The 21,806-nt window shown below is 43.6% G+C and overlaps 2 protein-coding genes across 6 annotated transcripts; one reads left to right on the top strand and one right to left on the bottom strand.

Moving 5' to 3' along the window:
• Positions 1-9: 9 nt before the first annotated feature.
• Positions 10-15,059, bottom strand: LOC110495670 (dTDP-D-glucose 4,6-dehydratase). Of its 4 annotated transcripts, XM_036952029.1 has the most exons (13): positions 14,950-15,059; positions 14,372-14,496; positions 14,185-14,251; positions 13,461-13,529; positions 2,519-2,609; positions 2,247-2,389; positions 1,957-2,055; positions 1,800-1,859; positions 1,494-1,537; positions 1,214-1,379; positions 1,076-1,131; positions 827-924; positions 10-724 (listed from the first exon to the last, which is right to left on the bottom strand). In XM_036952029.1, the coding sequence occupies exons 2-13, from the start codon at positions 14,416-14,418 to the stop codon at positions 633-635; spliced, it is 1,032 nt and encodes a 343-aa protein (XP_036807924.1). In that variant the 5' UTR covers positions 14,419-14,496; positions 14,950-15,059; the 3' UTR covers positions 10-632. The 4 variants fall into 4 exon arrangements, with proteins under 4 accessions (XP_036807924.1, XP_021426701.1, XP_021426703.1 ...); XM_021571026.2 differs by lacking the exon at positions 14,950-15,059 and having other exon boundaries at positions 14,372-14,773; XM_021571028.2 differs by lacking the exons at positions 1,800-1,859; positions 14,950-15,059 and having other exon boundaries at positions 14,372-14,773.
• LOC110497063 (integral membrane protein GPR180-like) lies at positions 14,925-20,356 on the top strand. 2 transcript variants are annotated; one of them, XM_036952027.1, is made up of 9 exons: positions 14,925-15,167; positions 15,802-15,951; positions 16,236-16,436; positions 17,078-17,258; positions 17,422-17,471; positions 17,583-17,740; positions 17,978-18,169; positions 18,283-18,360; positions 18,479-20,356. In XM_036952027.1, the coding sequence occupies exons 1-9, from the start codon at positions 15,029-15,031 to the stop codon at positions 18,629-18,631; spliced, it is 1,302 nt and encodes a 433-aa protein (XP_036807922.1). In that variant the 5' UTR covers positions 14,925-15,028; the 3' UTR covers positions 18,632-20,356. The 2 variants fall into 2 exon arrangements, with proteins under 2 accessions (XP_036807922.1, XP_036807923.1); XM_036952028.1 differs by having other exon boundaries at positions 15,038-15,167; positions 15,809-15,951.
• The last annotated feature ends 1,450 nt before the right edge of the window (positions 20,357-21,806 follow it).

Genomic DNA, 21,806 nt, shown 5'->3' with positions numbered 1-21,806 from the left:
AGCGAATGTCTGGCACATGGTAATCTTAAGGAAAAAAAACATGTGGTTCTGCTCTGTTGTATTTGCATATTTGGGCCTCCGTGTGTGTTCTGTGGAGTGTGTGGTGAGTCTTACAGTAACATTGACTGACTGAGTCTGAAAAGTAAAGGTTTGGATGAAACGTATGAATGGAAATGTGAAGCTGCAGAGAGGAGAGGTTGGAGAGCTTTCGGCTGGCCAGACACTCTCCTGAATGCCACTGAGTCGCCCACTAGTTTGTATTTGCTTTATGTACTAGTTTAGAGGCTGTGCACTGCACGAGAAAACACCTGTGCATTTATTGTATGATTTTACCAAAATTAAAAGTTTTGACTTGCAAATAGTTAACCAACTTTTGTATTTTGTCTTTGCATATCCGGAGTTTAATATTCAACATTCAAGCCTGCGTTATAAAGTTATTTATTGACTATGATGAATATTACATTCGACCTTCATTAGTAAAACATTTACAAAAATAAGTGTTCCCTTGCACACCCACAGTGATTGAGCTGACTAGTGGAGGTCAACAACCCTAATTAAGACTGATTAATTGAACCAGGTCTGGAACAAAATCCAGCACACCCTGTTGCTCTCCAGGAACACAATCTATGTGCTTATTGGTCTCTGGTATTGGGCTCAAAGGTAATTGGTTGGTCTTCTGGTTTGACATCTGGCCAGAAGTCTGGATTCTCTTGGTACCATTTGACTGAAAAACAAATGAAGGAGAGGATACTTTAGAGATTCACCCCTTGTGCTAAACTATATGAAAGTCAATCTAAGGAATCCATAGAGTAATGTGTTCATGTACCTGTCCTTCTGATGCCCTCTGCCCATGACACTGCAGGCTTCCAGCCCAGCCTCCACAGCTTCTCACAGTTCACAGGGTACCTCAGGTCAACCACTGGCCTTGGGTGGGTGAGAGGTTCAACAATGTCAGTGTCTTAGGAGCCAATCACACAGCCTGCCTTTCTCACACTGGTTTCCATGGCAAAGACATGCTCAAAGGAAGTAAAGGCTCTGAAAAGTGTTTAGTGGGATCCCCTTCTACTTCACTCACCGGTCAGGCACAAACTCCAGCCAGTCGTCCAGTTCTGCATCAGGTACATGCCTGACCTGTAACATACACTATTAGCAGATGTCTTTCAGTGGCTCAGTAAAGAGGACTACAGTGTGACCAGGCACACACTTCACCTACCATCTTGATAAGTTCTCTGGCTAGTTGAATGATGGATATTTCGAAGTCGGTCCCGATGTTGTAGGTTTCTCCCACTGTCCCCCTCTCCAGGATGGTGTGGAATGCTTCAATGGCATCATCCACGTACAGGAAGTGGCGAGATTGAGGGCTGGTCCCTTGGATGGTACTGTGGCAGAGAGGAGCATGGGATATGTAGGCTTTATTTGAAACAATAACATATGAAGTAAAATATGCCCAGTCTGGGATGATGTCAGTGCTCTCTTAAAGTTGAAGTATTTACCATTTTTTGTTCAGCTGAAGGAAGGACACGAATTTTGGAATGACCTGGGGGTAAAAAAAAAGAAGTTTGTTGAGACATCTTAAAAGACCAGACACACAACAGAAATATATAGAACTGTGGTTCACAGCCAGGGGTGCTAGGACCACTAGGGGTACTTGAGAAGACTCATGAAACCATAGGGTTACTGGTAGAATGCACATTAGAGGGTACTTCAGAGGTACTCCGGGCAGAGTAAAATTCAGTTGGTGGTACAGTAACCGAAAAAGGTTGGGAACCACTGATATAGAATATAGATACTATATTGACCTTCTCCAAGTACTGTCTGGGTCCATATACATTATTGCTCCTTGTTATTATAACAGGAAACTGAAAGAAAAAAACAAATATTACTACAAAAATGTGTACATTCCTCACAGAAAAACGTGGTTATAACTGTGGTATGTCTGGTGACAGTATTTACTACCTTGTGTCTCTCCCTGTAGGACAATACAAGACACTCAGCAGCTGATTTAGACACAGAGTATGGGTTGTTGGGTCTTCTTGGGCTGGTTTCATCTAATTCCTACATGGTGGTAAAAGCGACTGCATTTAACACCAGGGACCGACAGTACTGCAGACAAAGAACCTTAAGTGGCAAAATAAGTTGAGAAGTGGCACTCAACTTGGAGTTCAAATGTAAATGTGGCATACACCTTACAACAAGTTATGATATTTATGTCAGGATAACAGTGAAAATGATATGAGTGGACTGACCTTATACAGACTCTCTCCATACACCTCATCTGTACTAATGTAAATAAACTTCTCCACCTTGGCCTCAAAAGCTTCTTTCAGTAGCACCCTTGTCCCCTCCACGTTCACCATGTGGTATCTGGACGGCCATACGAAGGACGTCTCTGAAAAAGGGGCAAAGAAACATATGGATGAATGTCTTGCTCTATGGGTCACTGAGTGTTGTCAACAATGCCTTTGATTGTTTTGGCATGGTAACAACACAATCTAAATAGTAAAATGTCATTTCTTACCAACATGTGTTTGAGCTGCAAAGTGAAAGATGATATCGATGTTTTCTGTGGCAAACATGTGTTTTAACAAGCATGGATTGCATATATCCCCCTGTTAAAGAAAAGGCACAAGCCATGACACCTACAGTGCCTTGCGAAAGTATTCGGCCCCCTTGAACTTTGCGACCTTTTGCCACATTTCAGGCTTCAAACATAAAGATATAAAACTGTATTTTTTTGTGAAGAATCAACAACAAGTGGGACACAATCATGAAGTGGAACAACATTTATTGGATATTTCAAACTTTTTTAACAAATCAAAAACTGAAAAATTGGGCGTGCAAAATTATTCAGCCCCTTTACTTTCAGTGCAGCAAACTCTCTCCAGAAGTTCAGTGAGGATCTCTGAATGATCCAATGTTGACCTAAATGACTATTGATGATAAATACAATCCACCTGTGTGTAATCAAGTCTCCGTATAAATGCACCTGCACTGTGATAGTCTCAGAGGTCCGTTAAAAGCGCAGAGAGCATCATGAAGAACAAGGAACACACCAGGCAGGTCCGAGATACTGTTGTGAAGAAGTTTAAAGCCGGATTTGGATACAAAAAGATTTCCCAAGCTTTAAACATCCCAAGGAACACTGTGCAAGCGATAATATTGAAATGGAAGGAGTATCAGACCACTGCAAATCTACCAAGACCTGGCCGTCCCTCTAAACTTTCAGCTCATACAAGGAGAAGACTGATCAGAGATGCAGCCAAGAGGCCCATGATCACTCTGGATGAACTGCAGAGATCTACAGCTGAGGTGGGAGACTCTGTCCATAGGACAACAATCAGTCGTATATTGCACAAATCTGGCCTTTATGGAAGAGTGGCAAGAAGAAAGCCATTTCTTAAAGATATCCATAAAAAGTGTTGTTTAAAGTTTGCCACAAGCCACCTGGGAGACACACCAAACAAGTGGAAGAAGGTGCTCTGGTCAGATGAAACCAAAATTGAACTTTTTGGCAACAATGCAAAACGTTATGTTTGGCGTAAAAGCAACACAGCTGAACACACCATCCCCACTGTCAAACATGGTGGTGGCAGCATCATGGTTTGGGCCTGCTTTTCTTCAGCAGGGACAGGGAAGACGGTTAAAATTGATGGGAAGATGGATGGAGCCAAATACAGGACCATTCTGGAAGAAAACCTGATGGAGTCTGCAAAAGACCTGAGACTGGGACGGAGATTTGTCTTCCAACAAGACAATGATCCAAAACATAAAGCAAAATCTACAATGGAATGGTTCAAAAATAAACATATCCAGGTGTTAGAATGGCCAAGTCAAAGTCCAGACCTGAATCCAATCGAGAATCTGTGGAAAGAACTGAAAACTGCTGTTCACAAATGCTCTCCATCCAACCTCACTGAGCTCGAGCTGTTTTGCAAGGAGGAATGGGAAAACGTTTCAGTCTCTCGATGTGCAAAACTGATAGAGACATACCCCAAGCGACTTACAGCTGTAATCGCAGCAAAAGGTGGCTTTACAAATTATTAACTTAAGGTGGCTGAATAATTTTGCACGCCCAATTTTTCAGTTTTTGATTTGTTAAAGTTTGAAATATCCAATAAATGTTGTTCCACTTCATGATTGTGTCCCACTTGTTGTTGATTCTTCACAAAAAAATACAGTTTTATATCTTTATGTTTGAAGCCTGAAATGTGGCAAAAGGTCGCAAAGTTCAAGGGGGCCGAATACTTTCGCAAGGCACTGTATTCAAGGTAACAGCCTTTATGAATTTTTAAATATATTTTTTTACAATAAACATAAACAATGGACAAAAAACAATAAACAACTTAACATTCCCCAAACATTAATCACACCATACTCAGACCCAAATGTTCCCACCGTAACCACACAATATGTTGCTTGTATCGCTTTTAAGACTTTGCCCCATATGACTTCAAATTGTGTTCTTTTGTTTCTGTCCTAGACAGATTTTTTCAATATTTAAATAATAAAGTATTTGATTCTTCCATTCTCTTAACGTTGGAGTATCATTATACTGGCAGTATTTAAGTAATAGTTTATTCAATATAATTGTCCAACCCATTCGGTATCTGACCGCACCCCTATATGCCATGTCTTGAAATATGCAGAAAGACGGATTAAAAGTAAACTTACATTGTACAACTTCTGACAACTATCTTTCCAACTCCACCCATAACTTTTGAACCATAGCACTCCTAGAATTCATGAATTATTGAGTCATTGTTAGTTCTACACTTAAGACATTACTCTGCCGTTGTGCTGTAGAATTTGTGAATTTCGTCTCTTGTATTGTATACATTAGTTTATACTGGATTAAGCGTATATTGTCAATAACTGTAATTTTGTTTGTTATGTTCCAACACTCCATCTTGTGCCAATATCAGTTATTTTTAAGTCTTGGTTCCAATAGTTTATATATATTTTTTTCTAAGACATTGTTAGTTCAATAGGCTTTTTGTATATATTACCTTTCATATGAGTATCTTTTCTTGAATCAAATAGGATTCCCTCAATATTGCTCAGATGTCCAAAAGCTTTCAGGTCAAAATTTTGAGATATTAAATATATATATATATATTATATATATATATATATATATATATATATATATATATATAATATATATATATATCACCTTTATTTAACCAGGTAGGCAAGTTGAGAACAAGTTCTAATTTACAACTGCGACCTGGCCAAGATAAAGCAAAGCAGTTCGACACATACAACAACACAGTCTGTTGTTTGTTTACTCAACACATGGAGTAAACAAGCATACCGTCAATAATACAGTAGAAAAACAAGTCTATATACAGTGTGTGCAAATGAGGTGAGATAAGGGAGGTAAGGCAATATATAGGCCATGGTGGTGAAGTAAATACAATATAGCAATTAAACACTGGAATGGTAGATGTGCAGTAGATTCATGTGCAAAGTAGAAATACTGGGGTGCAAAGGAGCAAGATAAATAAATAAATACAGTAGGGGATGAGGTAGTTGTTTGGGCTATTTACAGATGGGCTATGTACAGGTGCAGTGATCTGTGAGCTGCGCTTAAAGCTAGTGAGGGAGATAAGTGTCTCCAGTTTCAGGGATTTTTGTAGTCTGTTCCAGTCATTGGCAGTAGAGAACTGGAAGGAGAAGCGGCCAAAGGAGGAATTGGCTTTGGGGGTGACCAGTGAGATATACCTGCTGGAGCGCGTGCTACGGGTGGGTGCTGCTATGGTGACCAGCGAACTGAGATAAGGCAGGGCTTTACCTAGCAGGGTCTGGTAGATGACCTAGAGCCAGTGGGTTTGGCGACGAGTATGAAGCGAGGGCCAGCCAACGAGAGCGTACAGGTTGCAGTGGTGGGTAATATATGGGGCTGTGATGACAAAAACGGATGGCACTGTGATAGACTGCATCCAATTTGTTGAGTAGAGTGTTTGAGACTATTTTGTAAATGACATCACCGAAGTCAAGGATCGGTAGGATGGTCAGTTTCACGAGGGTGTGTTTGGCAGCATGAGTGAAGGATGCTTTGTTTTTGCGAAATAGGAAGCCAATTCTAGACTTAATTTTGGATTGGAGATGTTTGATGTGAGTCTGGAAGGAGCGTTTACAGTCTAACCAGACACCTAGGTATTTGTAGTTGTCCACATATTCTAAATCAGAACCATCCAGAGTAGAGATGCTGGATGGGCGGGCAGGTGCGGGCAGCGATCGGTTGAAGAGCATGCATTAGTTTTACTTGTATTTAAGAGCAGTTGGAGGCCACGGAAGGAGAGTTGTATGGCATTGAAGCTCGTCTGGAGGGTTGTTAACACAGTGTCCAAAGAAGGCCCAGAAGTATACAGAATGGTGTCGTCTGCGTAGAGGTGGATCAGAGACTCACCAGCAGCAAGAGCGACATCATTGATGTATACAGAGAAGAGAGTCGGCCCAAGAATTGAACCCTGTGGCACCCCCATAGAGACTGCCAGAGGCCCGGATAACAGACCCTCCGATTTGACACACTGAACTCTATCGGAGAAGTAGTTGGTGAACCAGGCGAGGCAATCATTTGAGAAACCAAGGCTGTTGAGTCTGCCGATAAGGATGTGGTGATTGACAGAGTCGAAAGCCTTAGCCAGGTTGATGAAAACGGCTGCACAGTATTGTTTTTTATCGATGGCGGTTATGATATCATTTAGGACCTTGAACATGGCTGAGGTACACCCATGACCAGCTCTGAAACCAGATTGCATAGCGGAGAAGGTACGGTAGGCTTCGAAATGGTTGGTAATCTGTTTGTTAACTTGGCTTTAAAATACCTTAGAAAGGCAGGGTAGGATAGATATAGGTCTGTAGCAGTTTGGGTCAAGAGTTTCCCCCCCTTTGAAAAGGGGGTTGACCACAGCTGCTTTCCAATCTTGGGGAATCTCAGACAACACGAAACAGAGGTTGAACAGGCTAGTAATAGGGGTTGCAACAATTTTGGCAGATCATTTTAGAAAGAGAGGGTCCAGATTGTCTAGCCCGGCTGATTTGTAGGGGTCCAAATTTTGCAGCTCTTTCAGAACATCAGCTAACTGGATTTGAGAGAAGGAGAAATGGGGGAGGCTTGGGCGAGTTGCTGTGGGGGGTGCAGGGCTGTTGACCGGGGTAGGGGTAGCCGGGTGGAAAGCATGGCCAGCCGTAGAGAAATGCTTATTGAAGTTCTCAATTATAGTGGATTTATCGGTGGTGACAGAGTTTCCTATCCTCAGGGCAGTCAGGTCTGGAGAGAACCAAGGGCTATACAGTGGGGCAAAAAAGTATTTAGTCAGCCACCAATTGTGCAAGTTCTCCCACTTAAAAAGATGAGAGAGGCCTGTAATTTTACACTTCAACTATGACAGACAAAATGAGAAGAAAAAAAATCCTGGGCAACACGGACTTTCAACTCCCTCCAAAGATTTTCTATGGGGTTGAGATCTGGAGACTGGCTAGGCCACTCCAGGACCTTGAAATGCTTCTTACGAAGCCCCTCCTTCGTTGCCCGGGTGGTGGGTTTGGGATCATTGTCATGCTGAAAGACCCAGCCACGTTTCATCTTCAATGCCCTTGCTGATGGAAAGAGGTTTTCACTCAAAATCGATACATGGTACATGGCCCCATTCATTCTTTCCTTTACACGGATCAGTCGTCCTGGTCCCTTTGCAGAAAAACAGCCCCAAAGCATGATGTTTCCACCCCCATGCTTCACAGTAGGTATGGTGTTCTTTGGATGCAACTCAGCATTCTTTGTCCTCCAAACACGACGAGTTGAGTTTTTACCCAAAAGTTATATTTTGGTTTCATCTGACCATATGACATTCTCCCAATCTTCTTCTGGATCATCCAAATGCTCTCTAGCAAACTTCAGACGGGCCTGGACATGTACTGGCTTAAGCAGGGGGACACGTCTGGCACTGCAGGATTTGAGTCCCTGGCGGCGTAGTGTGTTACTGATGGTAGGCTTTGTTACTTTGGTCCCAGCTCTCTGCAGGTCATTCACTAGGTCCCCCCGTGTGGTTCTGTGATTTTTGCTCACCGTTCTTGCGATCATTTTGACCCCACGGGGTGAGATCTTGCGTGGAGCCCCAGATCGAGGGAGATTATCAGTGGTCTTGTATGTCTTCCATTTCCTAATAATTGCTCCCACAGTTGATTTCTTCAAACCAAGCTGCTTACCTATTGCAGATTCAGTCTTCCCAGCCTGGTGCAGGTCTACAATTTTGTTTCTGGTGTCCTTTGACAGCTCTTTGGTCTTGGCCATAGTGGAGTTTGGAGTGTGACTGACTGTTTGAGGTTGTGGACAGGTGTCTTTTATACTGATAACAAGTTCAAACAGGTGCCATTAATACAGGTAACGAGTGGAGGACAGAGGAGCCTATTAAAGAAGAAGTTACAGGTCTGTGAGAGCCAGAAATCTTGCTTGTTTGTAGGTGACCAAATACTTATTTTCCACCATAATTTGCAAATAAATTCATTAAAAATCCTACAATGTGATTTTCTGGATTTTTAAGTGTACCTATGATGAAAATTGCAGGTCTCTCTCATATTTTTAAGTGGGAGAACTTGCACAATTGGTGGCTGACTAAATACTTTTTTTCCCCACTGTATCCGTTCCTGGTTCTAAATTTCTTGAATGGGGCATGCTTTTAAAACAGACAAGTAAAAAGATTCTGGGGATGAGCATGACAATATGTACCCATTGTTCCTCTTTAGTGTATTTAACAACATGTTGCAAGTAAAAGCCTTGGGTGGCGAGTTGATACCATTCCAAATCTGGAAAGTTATAAAACACCCTCAGACTTAGGAAGATGTTATAAACTATCCTTTTTATTCAGTGGTATTTTCCCACATGAAGTCTGTTATGGCCGAGTATACATTTGTAAATAATGTCTTCATTGGGGTAATTGGTATATAACTGGAAATGCACAGAACAAAAAAATGTATGTATGTAAAGTGTTGGTCCCATGCTTCATGAGCTGAAATAAAAGATCAGAGAAATTTTCCATACCCACAAAAAGCTTTTTTCTCTTGAATGTTGTGCACACATTTGTTTACATCCCTGTTAGAGAGCATTTCTCCTTTGCCAAGATAATCCACCTGACATGTGTGACATTTTAAGAAGCTGATTAAACAGCATGGTTATTACACAGGTGCACCTTGTGCTGGAGACAATTAAAAGCCACTCTAAATTGTGCAGTTTTGTCACACAACACAATGCCACAGATGTTGAGGGAGCATGCAATTGGCAGGCTGACTGCAGGACTGTCCACCAGAGCTGTTGCCAGATTATTGAATGTTCATTTCTCTATGCTAAGTCGCCTCTAATGTTATTTTAGAGAATTTGTCAATACGTCCAACTGGCCTCAACTGCAGACCACATGTATGGAGTCGTGTGGGTGAGTGGTTTGCTGATGTCAACATTGTGAACAGAGTGCCCCATGGGTGGCGGTGGGATTATGGCATGGGCAGGCATAAACTACAAACAAAATAGCATTTTATTAATGGCAATTTTAATGCACAGAGACACCATGACAAGATCTTGAGGCCCATTGTCGTGCCATTCATCCGCCGCCATCACCTCATATTTCAGTAGGATCATTTTGATTTTATTTGTACCTTTATTTAACTAGGCAAGTCAGTCAGGAACAAATTCTTATTTACAATTAACGGCCTACCCCGGCCAAACCCGGACGACGCTGGGAATATTGTCAAATCAATCAAATCAAATTTTTATTTGTCACATACACATGGTTAGCAGATGTTAATGCGAGTGTAGCGAAATGCTTGTGCTTCTAGTTCCGACAATGCAGTAATAACCAACAAGTAATCTAGCTAACAATTCCAAAACTACTACCTTATACACACAAGTGTAAGGGGATAAAGAATATGTACATAAAGATATATGAATGAGTGATGGTACAGAGCGGCATAGGCAAGATACAGTAGATGGTATTGAGTACAGTATATACATATGAGATGAGTATGTAAACAAAGTGGCATAGTTAGTGGCTAGTGATACATGTATTACATAAAGATGCAGTAGATGATATAGAGTACAGTATATACGTATACATATGAGATGAATAATGTAGGGTATGTAAACATTATATTAGGTAGCATTGTTTAAAGTGGCTAGTGATATATTTTACATAATTTCCCATTATTAAAGTGGCTGGAGTTGAGTCAGTGTGTTGACAGCAGCCACTCAATGTTAGTGGTGGCTGTTTAACAGTCTGATGGCCTTGAGATAGAAGCTGTTTTTCAGTCTCTCGGTCCCTGCTTTGATGCACTTGTACTTGTACTTGTACTGGCCTCGCCTTCTGGATGATAGGGGGTGAACAGGCAGTGGTTGTTGTCCTTGATGATCTTTATGGCCTTCCTGTGACATCGGGTGGTGTAGGTGTCCTGGAGGGCAGGTAGTTTGACCCCGGTGATGCGTTGTGCAGACCTCACTACCCTCTGGAGAGCCTTACGGTTGTGGGCGGAGCAGTTGCCGTACCAGGCGGTGATACAGCCCGACAGGATGCTCTCGATTGTGCATCTGTAGAAGTTTGTGAGTGCTTTTGGTGACAAGCCAAATTTCTTCAGCCTCCTGAGGTTGAAGAGGCGCTGCTGCGCCTTCTTCACGATGCTGTCTGTGTGGGTGGACCAATTCAGTTTGTCTGTGATGTGTACGCAGAGGAACTTAAAACTTACTACCCTCTCCACTACTGTTCCATCGATGTGGATAGGGGGGTGTTCCCTCTGCTGTTTCCTGAAGTCCACAATCATCTCCTTAGTTTTGTTGACGTTGAGTGTGAGGTTATTTTCCTGACACCACACTCCGAGGGCCCTCACCTCCTCCCTGTAGGCCGTCTCGTCGTTGTTGGTAATCAAGCCTACCACTGTTGTGTCGTCCGCAAACTTGATGATTGAGTTGGAGGCGTGAATGGCCACGCAGTCTTGGGTGAACAGGGAGTACAGGAGAGGGCTCAGAACGCACCCTTGTGGGGCCCCAGTGTTGAGGATCAGCGGGGTGGAGATGTTGTTGCCTACCCTCACCACCTGGGGGCGGCCCGTCAGGAAGTCCAGTACCCAGTTGCACAGGGCGGGGTCGAGACCCAGGGTCTCGAGCTTGATGACGAGCTTGGAGGGCACTATGGTGTTAAATGCTGAGCTATAGTCGATGAACAGCATTCTCACATAGGTATTCCTCTTGTCCAGATGGGTTAGGGCAGTGTGCAGTGTGGTTGAGATTGCATCGTCTGTGGACCTATTTGGGCGGTAAGCAAATTGGAGTGGGTCTAGGGTGTCAGGTAGGGTGGAGGTGATATGGTCCTTGACTCGTCTCTCAAAGCACTTCATGATGACGGAAGTGAGTGTTACGGGGCGGTAGTCGTTTAGCTCAGTTACCTTAGCTTTCTTGGGAACAGGAACAATGGTGGCCCTCTTGAAGCATGTGGGAACAACAGACTGGGATAGGGATTGATTTAATATGTCCGTAAACACTCCAGCCAGCTGGTCTGCGCATGCTCTGAGGGCGCGGCTGGGGATTCCGTCTGGGCCTGCAGCCTTGCGAGGGTTAACACGTTTAAATGTTTTCCTCACGTCGGCTGCAGTGAAGGAGAATCCGCATGTTTTGGTTGCGGGCCGTGTCAGTGGCACTGTATTGTCCTCAAAGCGGGCAAAAAAGTTATTTAGTCTGCCTGGGAGCAAGACATCCTGGTCCGCGACGGGGCTGGTTTTCTTTTTGTAATCCGTGATTGACTGTAGACCCTGCCACATACCTCTTGTGTCTGAGCCGTTGAATTGAGATTCTACTTTGTCTCTATACTGACGCTTAGCTTGTTTGATTGCCTTGTGGAGGGAATAGCTACACTGTTTGTATTCGGTCATGTTTCCGGTCACCTTGCCCTGATTAAAAGCAGTGGTTCGCGCTTTCAGTGTCACGCGAATGCTGCCATTAATCCACGGTTTCTGGTTTGGGAATGTTTTAATCGTTGCTATGGGAACAACATCTTCAACGCACGTTCTAATATACTCGCTCACAGAATCAGCGTATTCGTCAATGTTGTTGTCTGACGCAATACGAAACATATCCCAGTCCACGTGATGGAAGCAGTCTTGGAGTGTGGAATCAGATTGGTCGGACCAGCGTTGAACAGACCTCAGCGCGGGAGCTTCTTGTTTTAGTTTCTGTCTGTACGCCGGGATCAACAAAATGGAGTCGTGGTTAGCTTTTCCGAAAGGAGAGCGGGGCAGGGCCTTATATGCGTCGCGGAAGTTAGAATAGCAATGATCCAAGGTTGTGCATATCCTGAGATATGGGACTCCCAATCACGGCCAGATGTGATACAGCCTGTATTCGAACCAGGGACTGCCTCTTGCACTGAGATGCAGTGCCTTAGACCACTGCACCACTATGGAGTCCAATGCATGGCCCCATGTCGCAAGGATCTGTACAAAATTCCAGGAAGCAAAACATTTCCAAGTTCTTCCATGGCCTGCATGGTATGCAGAGTATGTTTGCATGTTTGGGTACTCTGGATCGACGTGTGCGACAGCATGTTCCAGTTGTCGCCAATATCCAGCAACTTCACACAGCCATTGAAGAGGAGTGGGACAACATTCCACAGGCTAAAATCAACAGCCTGATCAACTCTTTGTGAAGACTTTGTGTCATGCTGCATGAGGCAAATGATGGTCACACATGATACTGACTGGTTTTCTGATCCACACCCCTACCTTTTTTAAGGCATCTGTGACCAACAGAGGCATATCTGTACTCACAGTCATGTGAAATCCATAGATTAGGGTCTAATGAATTCATTTCAATTGAATGATTTCCTTACATGAACTCTAACTCAGCAAAATCTTTGAAGTTGTTGCGTTCATATTTTTGTTCAGTAAAATATAAAAACTTTGGGAGCCATGCCATTTTAGAGGGTTATTCTATCTGTAAGATTTATGGGGAGATTGTTCCATTTAATTAGATCTGCTTTCATGTTATTGAGTAATGGAATAAAGTGAACTTTATATATTTGTTGTTTTTTGTCACTTATTAAGTATCCTAAGTATTTCATATTTTTTTGTGGTCCACAAAGTATTGCTGTAGTTCATGAGTTATTATTTTTCTAATTGCCATTATTGCATTTTTTTCAACGTTAATTTCATATCCTGAGATTTTTGAGTATTCCAAAAAATATTTTGAACAAGGGGGACATTGAGATTAAAATATTAGTCAGGTATATCAGAAGATCGTCAGCAAATTAGTTCATATTCATGCTTATCAATACCGATACCTGTTACATTTGAGTCCTGTCTAATTATTTCAGCAAGCAGTTCAATTGCCAGTGCAAACAGGAGGGGAGAGAGGACATCCCTGTCTCGTGACACTGGCACTCCATATACAGTGATGTAACAGCAGGACTTGGCAGTTCTCTCACCCTGATAAAGGTGTAGTTCTCATTCTCCTCTACAGACTCCAGGTTCCTGAGATTGGAACAGTAGTCCAGCTGTATGGGACCAGGAAAAGTTAGACAGTCACTCCCAGGAAATGATGACAAATTGGAATTCTGCAGTCACATAATGTAGTAGTTAGCGTGTATAAGCTTCACTTTGGGTTTTTTTTTATTTAAATTTTTTATTTTGTTGTCACATACACCGGATATGTGCAGTGAAATGTGCTGTCAAATCAAATCAAATTGTATTGGTCACATACACATATTTAGCAGATGTTATTGCGGGTGTAGTGAAATCCTTGTGCTCCTAGCTCCAACAGTGCAGTAATATCTAACAATACACACAAGTCTAAAAAGTAAAAGAATGGTATTAAAAAATATAGAAATATTAGGACAAGCAATGTCGGAGTCCGGAGTATAAATATATATGGACAGCTGGACTACTGTGGACAGTATATGGATAGAATATGCAGTATATCTGAAGAATACGTAGGATAGAATAGTTTATGTACAGCAATAGTTGAATAGGATGGCCTTAACTAGAATACAGTATATACATATGAAATGGGTAAAACAGTATATAAACATTATTAAAGTGACCAGTGTCAAATGTCTATGTTGCATCTTGGCTGCAAAGGGAACGAGAGGCCCCAGCTTGAACAGGGCTTGAATCTGTCGTTACAGGAAAGCACATTTAGCTCCTACTTACATTGTCAAAGTTGATGATACGCCAATCTGGGTGCCTGTTGACTAGGGAGCAGACAAAATGGGACCCACTGTATTGGGAAAGAGTTACAGATGAAAAATGTATAGTATGCAATAAAATCTCATATTTTACATACATTGTAGATTCAACTACTGATCGTCATGATGATGATTTTCTAACTGTTACTTACATGAAACCTGCCCCTCCAGTCACCAGGACCGTTTTGACAAAGTCCATCCTCGCACAACCTGTTGATGTCTCCTCACAACTCTTCTCCTGGATCTTCAGTTTTCATTGAAGCCCAAAGGCACTCTCCTAGTGACATAAATTATGCCCAATTTAGCTAGCTAACTAGTTTACCTGTGCTGGAGTGTTTTATAGTTGAGCAAACAAGAGATAATCTCATAAACTATATGCGGGAACTGATTTTAAGTGATTGAGGCCATTCTAAAGCGAAGCACATCGACAACACGTTAACGAACAGTTAGATAACATTACTCAGATGTTTGTGTTGTCACTAGTTCATGTCAGAAGCAGCTGATACTGTACAAACCACACCAGCTAAATGTAATGTGCAACTTTTGCGACAGTTATTTGTCGCTTTATGGCAATGTTGACACGTAACAGAGGCCTGCGTTGAGTTGGTCCGTTTTGGTGCCCACCCTTTAATCGCTCTCTGATTGGCTTACAGATTTAACGTAGGCAGAGGTCCTTTTATGATTAGGTAAAACCTAAATCAATCAAACTTTCAGTGCAGATGGAACTCACCCTTTTTGACAAGACCATTCATTGTTGTCGTACAATCATCTTCTTTATATATAATTTGAGAAGTCGCTTTTAGGAGACAATGTATCCGTTAATGTTCACACTTACAGCCTATTTACTATGCATTCCAGCTACATTTGGAAAAACTGTGTCGGGAGTTTTCAAGAGCGATGCAGCCAGAGAGCAGAATGGACAGTACATCACACAATTCATGTACAACGGTAGGTGTAGCAGTCTGAAGCTAGCGACAAATTCTGGAGGGAGGCTTGTGTGGATGGTTACCAACGCACCAAGATGACGTGATGCGTTTTATTATTGGATGTTTTATATAGACTATAGTTGCAATGCTAATGTACATACGGAAGCAACATATCATGTTCTCTTAGTCTGGAAAGTGTTAATCTCTTGCATGGTGTTATGCATCATTGTCTCAAAGTATTTTTCTGTGTGCATCGCAATCTTAAACGGGAAATCGTGGGAATATGTTGAGTTGGGTTCAAAGATCAAATCACATAGGTCTATGCAGTATCTTGATAATAGGTTGGTTCAGTCTTACATTATTCCAGACCCATGAGCATCGGCAATGTTGTACCCGGGAACAGAATGACATGTTGCCAAATGTGATAGCCAGGCAGTACATTAGAATCAATAGATCTCCTTCCTTTATCACAGACGGTCTGCATATTCTGTAGGTTCGAATGAAACCCAATCCTCTGAAAGGTGGATTTAGTGTCCTGTCAGATCTCTTCCCTCATTCCCCCTTTCTCTCTCTCCTCCCCTCTACTTCCACTACCTCTTATTCTCTCACACCCTCTCTTGTCTCTCTCTCCCTCCCTCTGTCTGCCTCTTCCCCAGTGGGTAGGGGTCTGGTGGTGTGCAGGCTGGAGAATGCTCCCCTGGCCACGGAGAAGGAGTCCAGACTGCTATTCTTCCCGGAGATGGAGGACGGCTTCGACATCGACAACCTCAGCTGCCACGAGCGCCTCTCCAAGGCACAGCTCTCCAGTGAGTGTGTCTCTGTGACTGTCACATATATTGTTGTTTGCATTCATGTCCCGCTGGCTCGTAGTAAACATGCATTCATAAACAAGAGGCATTTGGTTAAGTGACATAAATACCATCATTTACAGGACATATTCTGAATGTACTTGCAGTATGTTGCATCTGCATATGTAACCAACTGGTTATCAAACCTTTGGTCGTTTGCATGACTTAAGGCCACATTAGCCCTCTGAGCGAAAGCTTAGGCCTTGTCTCTCTCCTAACGTTGTTTCCCTCTCTCTGCTCAGTCCGTCTGAGTGAGGAGGAGCACAACCAGAGCATCCCCCACCTTCACTCCCCCACGGCCTGGATGGCGCTGTATGTAGACCGCTACACCTGTGGGGAGGGGGGCATCATCCCTGCCCACGGGGACCTGACCTTCACCATCCTGCTGTTCAACCCTGACTCGGCAGGCAACCCCCTGGAACACTTCAGCGCTGAGGAGGCAGGTCAGTACATGCACATACTTTAATATATGCATTTGGTGCACTGTAAATCGCTTTGGATGAAAGCGTCTGCTAGTCATAACACATCATTTTATACTTCTGAATTTAAGATATGACTAGGGCTCCAGACAGGACTGCACTGAATGCTTGACTGATTGTGTCCTCCCCACCCCTGGCACCCTGACCCACCCTCCCCCTTACCCCTGCCCCCCTGACCCACCCTCCCCCTTACCCCTGCCCCCCTCTCCCCCTTACCCCTGCCCCCCTCTCCCTCCTACACCTGCCCCCCTCCTTCCTACCCCTGCCCCCTTGACCCACCCTCCTTTCCCACCCTCCTCCCTACCCCTGCCCCCCCTCATACCTACCCCCCTAACCCACCCTCATACCTACCCCTGCTCCACCCTCCTCCCTACCCCGCCCTCCTCCCTACCCCTGCCCCGCCCTCCTCCCTACCCCTGCCCCACCCTCCTTCCTACCCCGCCCTCCTCCCTACCCCACCCTCCTTCCTACCCCCCTGACCCACCCTCCTTCCTACCCCTGCCACCCTGACCCACCCTACTCCCTTCCCCGTTCCTCCCTGACCCACCCTCCTACCTACCCCTGCCCCCCTACCCCACCCTCCTACCTACCCCTGCTCCTACCAGGCCTGCATAGTTTCTACTGTCTGCTGATCCTGGCCTACTTTGTGGCATCCTGTATCTACATTCAGCCTCTGTGGATGGCCCTGAGAAAGGGTGGGCCCATGCAAACTGTGCTGAAGGTGCTCTCCACAGCCTTGGCCCTACAGGGGATCTCTGCCCTCTTCAACTACATCCACCTGGCCAGGTGAGTGAGACTCTGTCTCAGTCATTGTTAGTCACCTTTCAGCAGCCCTGCTCAGGTTTACATCAGTTACTGTATTACTGTATTATCCTGTATTGCAGAATATTTGGATGAGTGAATATCAGTCTTGCTGTGTAAAAACACACACCGGTCTCTCGTTCCACAGGTATGCCAGGGATGGAGTGGGCATTCCTATCATGGGCAGCTTGGCAGAGTGTGAGTGTTGTATTCTCACTCTGTCGCTCTTGCTTCTTTCTTCGTACTGTCGTTCGTTCTTCCTTTGTGACTGTGCTGACTGTTGCCTGTTGTTGTTCTCCCATGCTGCAGTCTGTGACATGGTATCCCAGGTGTCCATGCTGTACATGCTGCTGAGTCTGTGTGTGGGCTGGACCCTGAGCAAGAACAGGAAGCCCCAGAGCAGACCTCTCCAGTGGGACTCCTCTCCCGCCTCCAAAGCCCTCGCTATGGGAGGGGTCGCCACACAGGTCAGAGCCTCATCAGCCTATCCATTACCTTTAATCTCTTACCCCAAAATACTAAGCCCTGACTTCCAACTCACTGGATACAGTAGCCCATACTACTTGCACTAACCTCTACCTTGCCCACACCATCCCCTATCCTGACCAATACTGTAACCCCCTATTAACTCTCAATTTCCCTTTTGGGATCAGTCAATAAAAACACATTCACATTCAATGTCTGTGTCGCTGCCCGGCCACTAGGGGGCGCTACTGCTGTGGGAGCAGTATGAGGAGACGGAGCACCACAGCTACCATGCCCAGCGCAGCATAGCGGGTCTGTTACTCATATCTCTACGTATCATCCTGGCCTTGTTGCTAGCCTCTGTGCTCTACACCATCATCAGCACAGAGAGGAGCGCCCTCAAGAGAGACTTCTATCTCAGCTTCGCCAAGGTAGGCGTAGAAATACAACACAGAATAGCTGGTAACCCTTTCCATGCGTTTATAGTGCCATCTACAGTGCATTATAAGATTGGTTATTCCAGTCTCACTAGTTTGTTTCTCAGGGTTGTTTTATCTGGTTCCTGTGCCACCCTGTGCTGGTCCTACTCTCTGTGGTCTTCAACGAGCATCAGAGAGAAAAGGTGAGAGGACGACACTCATATATATATATATATATATATATATATATATATATATATATATATTGTACTGACTCATTCGGAAGGTTTTTGGTGCTGATGTTTGTGTGTCTGTTTGTAGGTTGTGACAATCGGTGTGATTCTATGCCAGGCTATCTCGGTGGTGATCCTCTACCAGCTTTTCCTGTCTCGTAGCTTATACTGGGAAGTATCTTCTCTCTCCTCTGTCTCACTACCCCTCACCATGTCCAGAGGGGGCCGGGGACGCTACTGACCCTGCGTGCAGGGGGAACACTTTCACTGTGACACATGCCGAGGGCGAAGGGATACGCTGTGACACCTGCAATTAAAGGGACAATACTTCCACTCCTCTCCACCCACTCACGGCAAAGGTGCCCCCACAGATGGGTGAGGAAAGAGAGGTGGGTGGGATGAAGAGTAGGAAGTTCACCCACAAATATAGAAGAGAAGAGGAATGATGGCCTGCTCATGTAGCTGGATAGCACACCTATTTAATAGCCTCCCAAACAGGATGAGAGTGAGTCCTGGGTTTAAGCGCACATAAAGTATGTATGTAAATGAGACTAATTTGTTAGTATACAACAGATGTGGACACAGGTAACTGCCAAAATAATGGAAACGCGAGTAAAAGAGGGATCCAAAGTATATTAAAAGCAGGTGCTTCCACCCAGGTGTGGTTCCTGGGTTAAGCAATTCACATCCCATCATGCTTTGCTTAGGGTCACGTATAAAAATGCTGTCTGCCATGGCTGTGGCCCTACAGGATTACAATGCCCCCATTCACAGGGCACGGGTGGTCCCTGAATGGTTTGATGAGCATGAAAACTATGTAAACCATATGGCCGTCTCAGTCACCAGATCTCAACCGGGGACAGTGTTTTTCACCACCATCAACAAAACATCAAATGATGGAATTTCTCGTGGAAGAATGATGTCGCATCCCTCCAATAGAGTTCCAGAATCTATGCCAAGGTGCATTGAAGCTGTTCTGCCTCGTGGCACAACGCCCTATTAAGACTCTTTATGTTGGTGTTTTCTTTATTTTGGCAGTTACCTGTATGTTAGTCTTATTTGTAGTATGTATGTGTGAACTTGTGCTTCACCGTTTTATTTTGAATGTCAAACTTGGGCTGGATTTGATGTCTCTTTTTCATTTTCTGACAGAGTATAAGACTCCCAAAATAGGTTTATAATAGATTACAACGAAAGGTTACTGTTTGTCAAATTCCCTGTTAAGTCTTATTCATTGCCGATAAAGATATCCAGGCGCGGACTGAAATACCGTTGATCCATAGAGATATGGATCCATGTTCAGTGTGGTAAATCTCAAACCAAAAATATAGTCTGATCTTAACTCTGTCAGAAATAGAAAGTTGGGTCGTTTTTAAAAGTTTTTTTTTTTTTTAAACAAGAGTTGCTTCACACTGTTTTACTGCCGTTTCATTCTATTGTCGTCAATTGATCGTTCTTTCTGCGAGCTTCAGGTTTAGGGTGTGCTGAAGCTATTACAGAAATCACATGGAACTCATGGAATCTTTGTGTCATCCCCAGCACTCCAACACTGCAGCTAGTTGCATGTGTGAGAATCGTACCACTATTTTTAGTTGTGTACTTATTGAATTATACTTGAATATGAACACTTGGTATTGTTTTGTCTGACATTGGAGCTAGACATGTGCAATGTTTAAATGTAGCTTTATTTTCTTTCTCAATCGTTGCAAGTGCCTGAGAAGACAATCCCTTTGCTAGTAGAAGGTACCTGTGTTTGTCTATGAAAAGATAGGTTTCACATTGACATACATGACCAGTCTGATAGTTAAGTTATGCGGAGATATTGGGGGGAAAATGGTCAACAGAGCAGTGACTGTGTAATGTTCCTATTAAGCATGTTTATAAGGCTGTTTTAAATTCATTACTGTATACTTTTGTAAAATAAGTCTTTATTAGATGCTGATGCAAATACAAGAAAATGTCTGCAGGGGGCAGCAGTTCTCTTGATCTGTTACAGTAGCTTATGTTGACCAGCGTTTCTCAACCCTGGTCCTCCAGTATCCCCAACGGTGAACATTTGTATTGTAACCCTGGACAAGCACACCTGATTCAACTCGTCAACTAATCATCAAGCCCTCAATGAGTTGAATGAGGTGTGTTTGTCAAGGGCAACAACGAAACGGTCTATTTTTGAGCAAAGACACTGCTGTAGACTACTCTCAACCAATGCACGCTCAAACTGCCTGCATTCTCATTCAACAATTAAACGCATGATAATTCAAACATGGAAGGAGAAACCACGAAATGTCACGGTTGCTAGGAAATGCCACCACGATGCTCCACATTGAGTACATAAACAGTTTTCCACTCTCCACTTCCTCAAACGGATCTGAGAGGCTAATATCAAACACTAACATCAGAGCTAAGCCAAGTCAGTCTCACTTTATTTGGGTAGTTGCTTGCAGATAGATAATCATCTTTGGTTGGTCATTGTTTTCGGTCCATCTGCTATGGATTCCAGTATGTGACACTAAATAGGCCAATATAACTAGTAGCCTACACAACACAGTCAAAGTTGTGGAAACATGTCGTGGAATGTGGTTAAACTAACCCCAGACTTCTAAACAGTCAACAGTCAAAAGGGGAAGAGTCGTGTTACTGATGTTTCTCCACTACCTGCCTGTTGGCCTGTTTTCTGGTTTGGTGGTTTCAGAGTCACTGTTAGTTAGCTGGTTATAATCCTTGTTTTCTGGATGCTCTTCTTTCACTCATTTTACCTTCATGTTGCAAAAGATCAAGAACACACCATAAAGTATGATGGCTGTGTTTACACAGGCAGCCCAATTCTGTTTTTTTTTTTTTGTCTTTTGACCAATCAGATCAGCTATGAAAAAGATCTGATGTGATTGGTCAAAATACCAATTAGTGGGGGAAAAAAAAGATCAGAATTGGTCTGCCTGTGTAAATGCAGCCTATATGGCGTTGAACCCTAGATGAATTAAAACTATTTGAGAGTGGTGGGCTATTAGTGACAATGAGGACTAGGCCAGCAGAAAAGTAGTGCTCACTCCCACCCCAATCCCATACTGCTGTTTAACCAGGTGCTCCTGTGCTGGTTTACACACATCAGTGGCTCCCTACAGACCAGACCATGGCGTCCATCTTGGGTCTTTTCAGGACACCGGTTACCCACTGGGCTATTTCTGACCTCAGGCACACCAGGACACTGTGGGCTGAGGGGGATGAATACACACAGGACTTATTTTCCTGCAATACCACCATTAACTCCTTTTCTTGTATTACGCAAATAGTCTGACAACAGGAACGTGCTTGGGCTAATACTGTAACATTCATTTGCACCTTTTTTGACTCTACCACAGAAAGTAGTACCAATTCAGGCAGTACTATTCCATTTAGATAAGGGGGTTTCTATGTAT

This window comes from Oncorhynchus mykiss, chromosome 18 (assembly GCF_013265735.2).
Source record: "Oncorhynchus mykiss isolate Arlee chromosome 18, USDA_OmykA_1.1, whole genome shotgun sequence".
NCBI classification, from domain to species: domain Eukaryota; kingdom Metazoa; phylum Chordata; class Actinopteri; order Salmoniformes; family Salmonidae; genus Oncorhynchus; species Oncorhynchus mykiss.
This window is presented reverse-complemented; position numbering and strand designations above follow the sequence as displayed.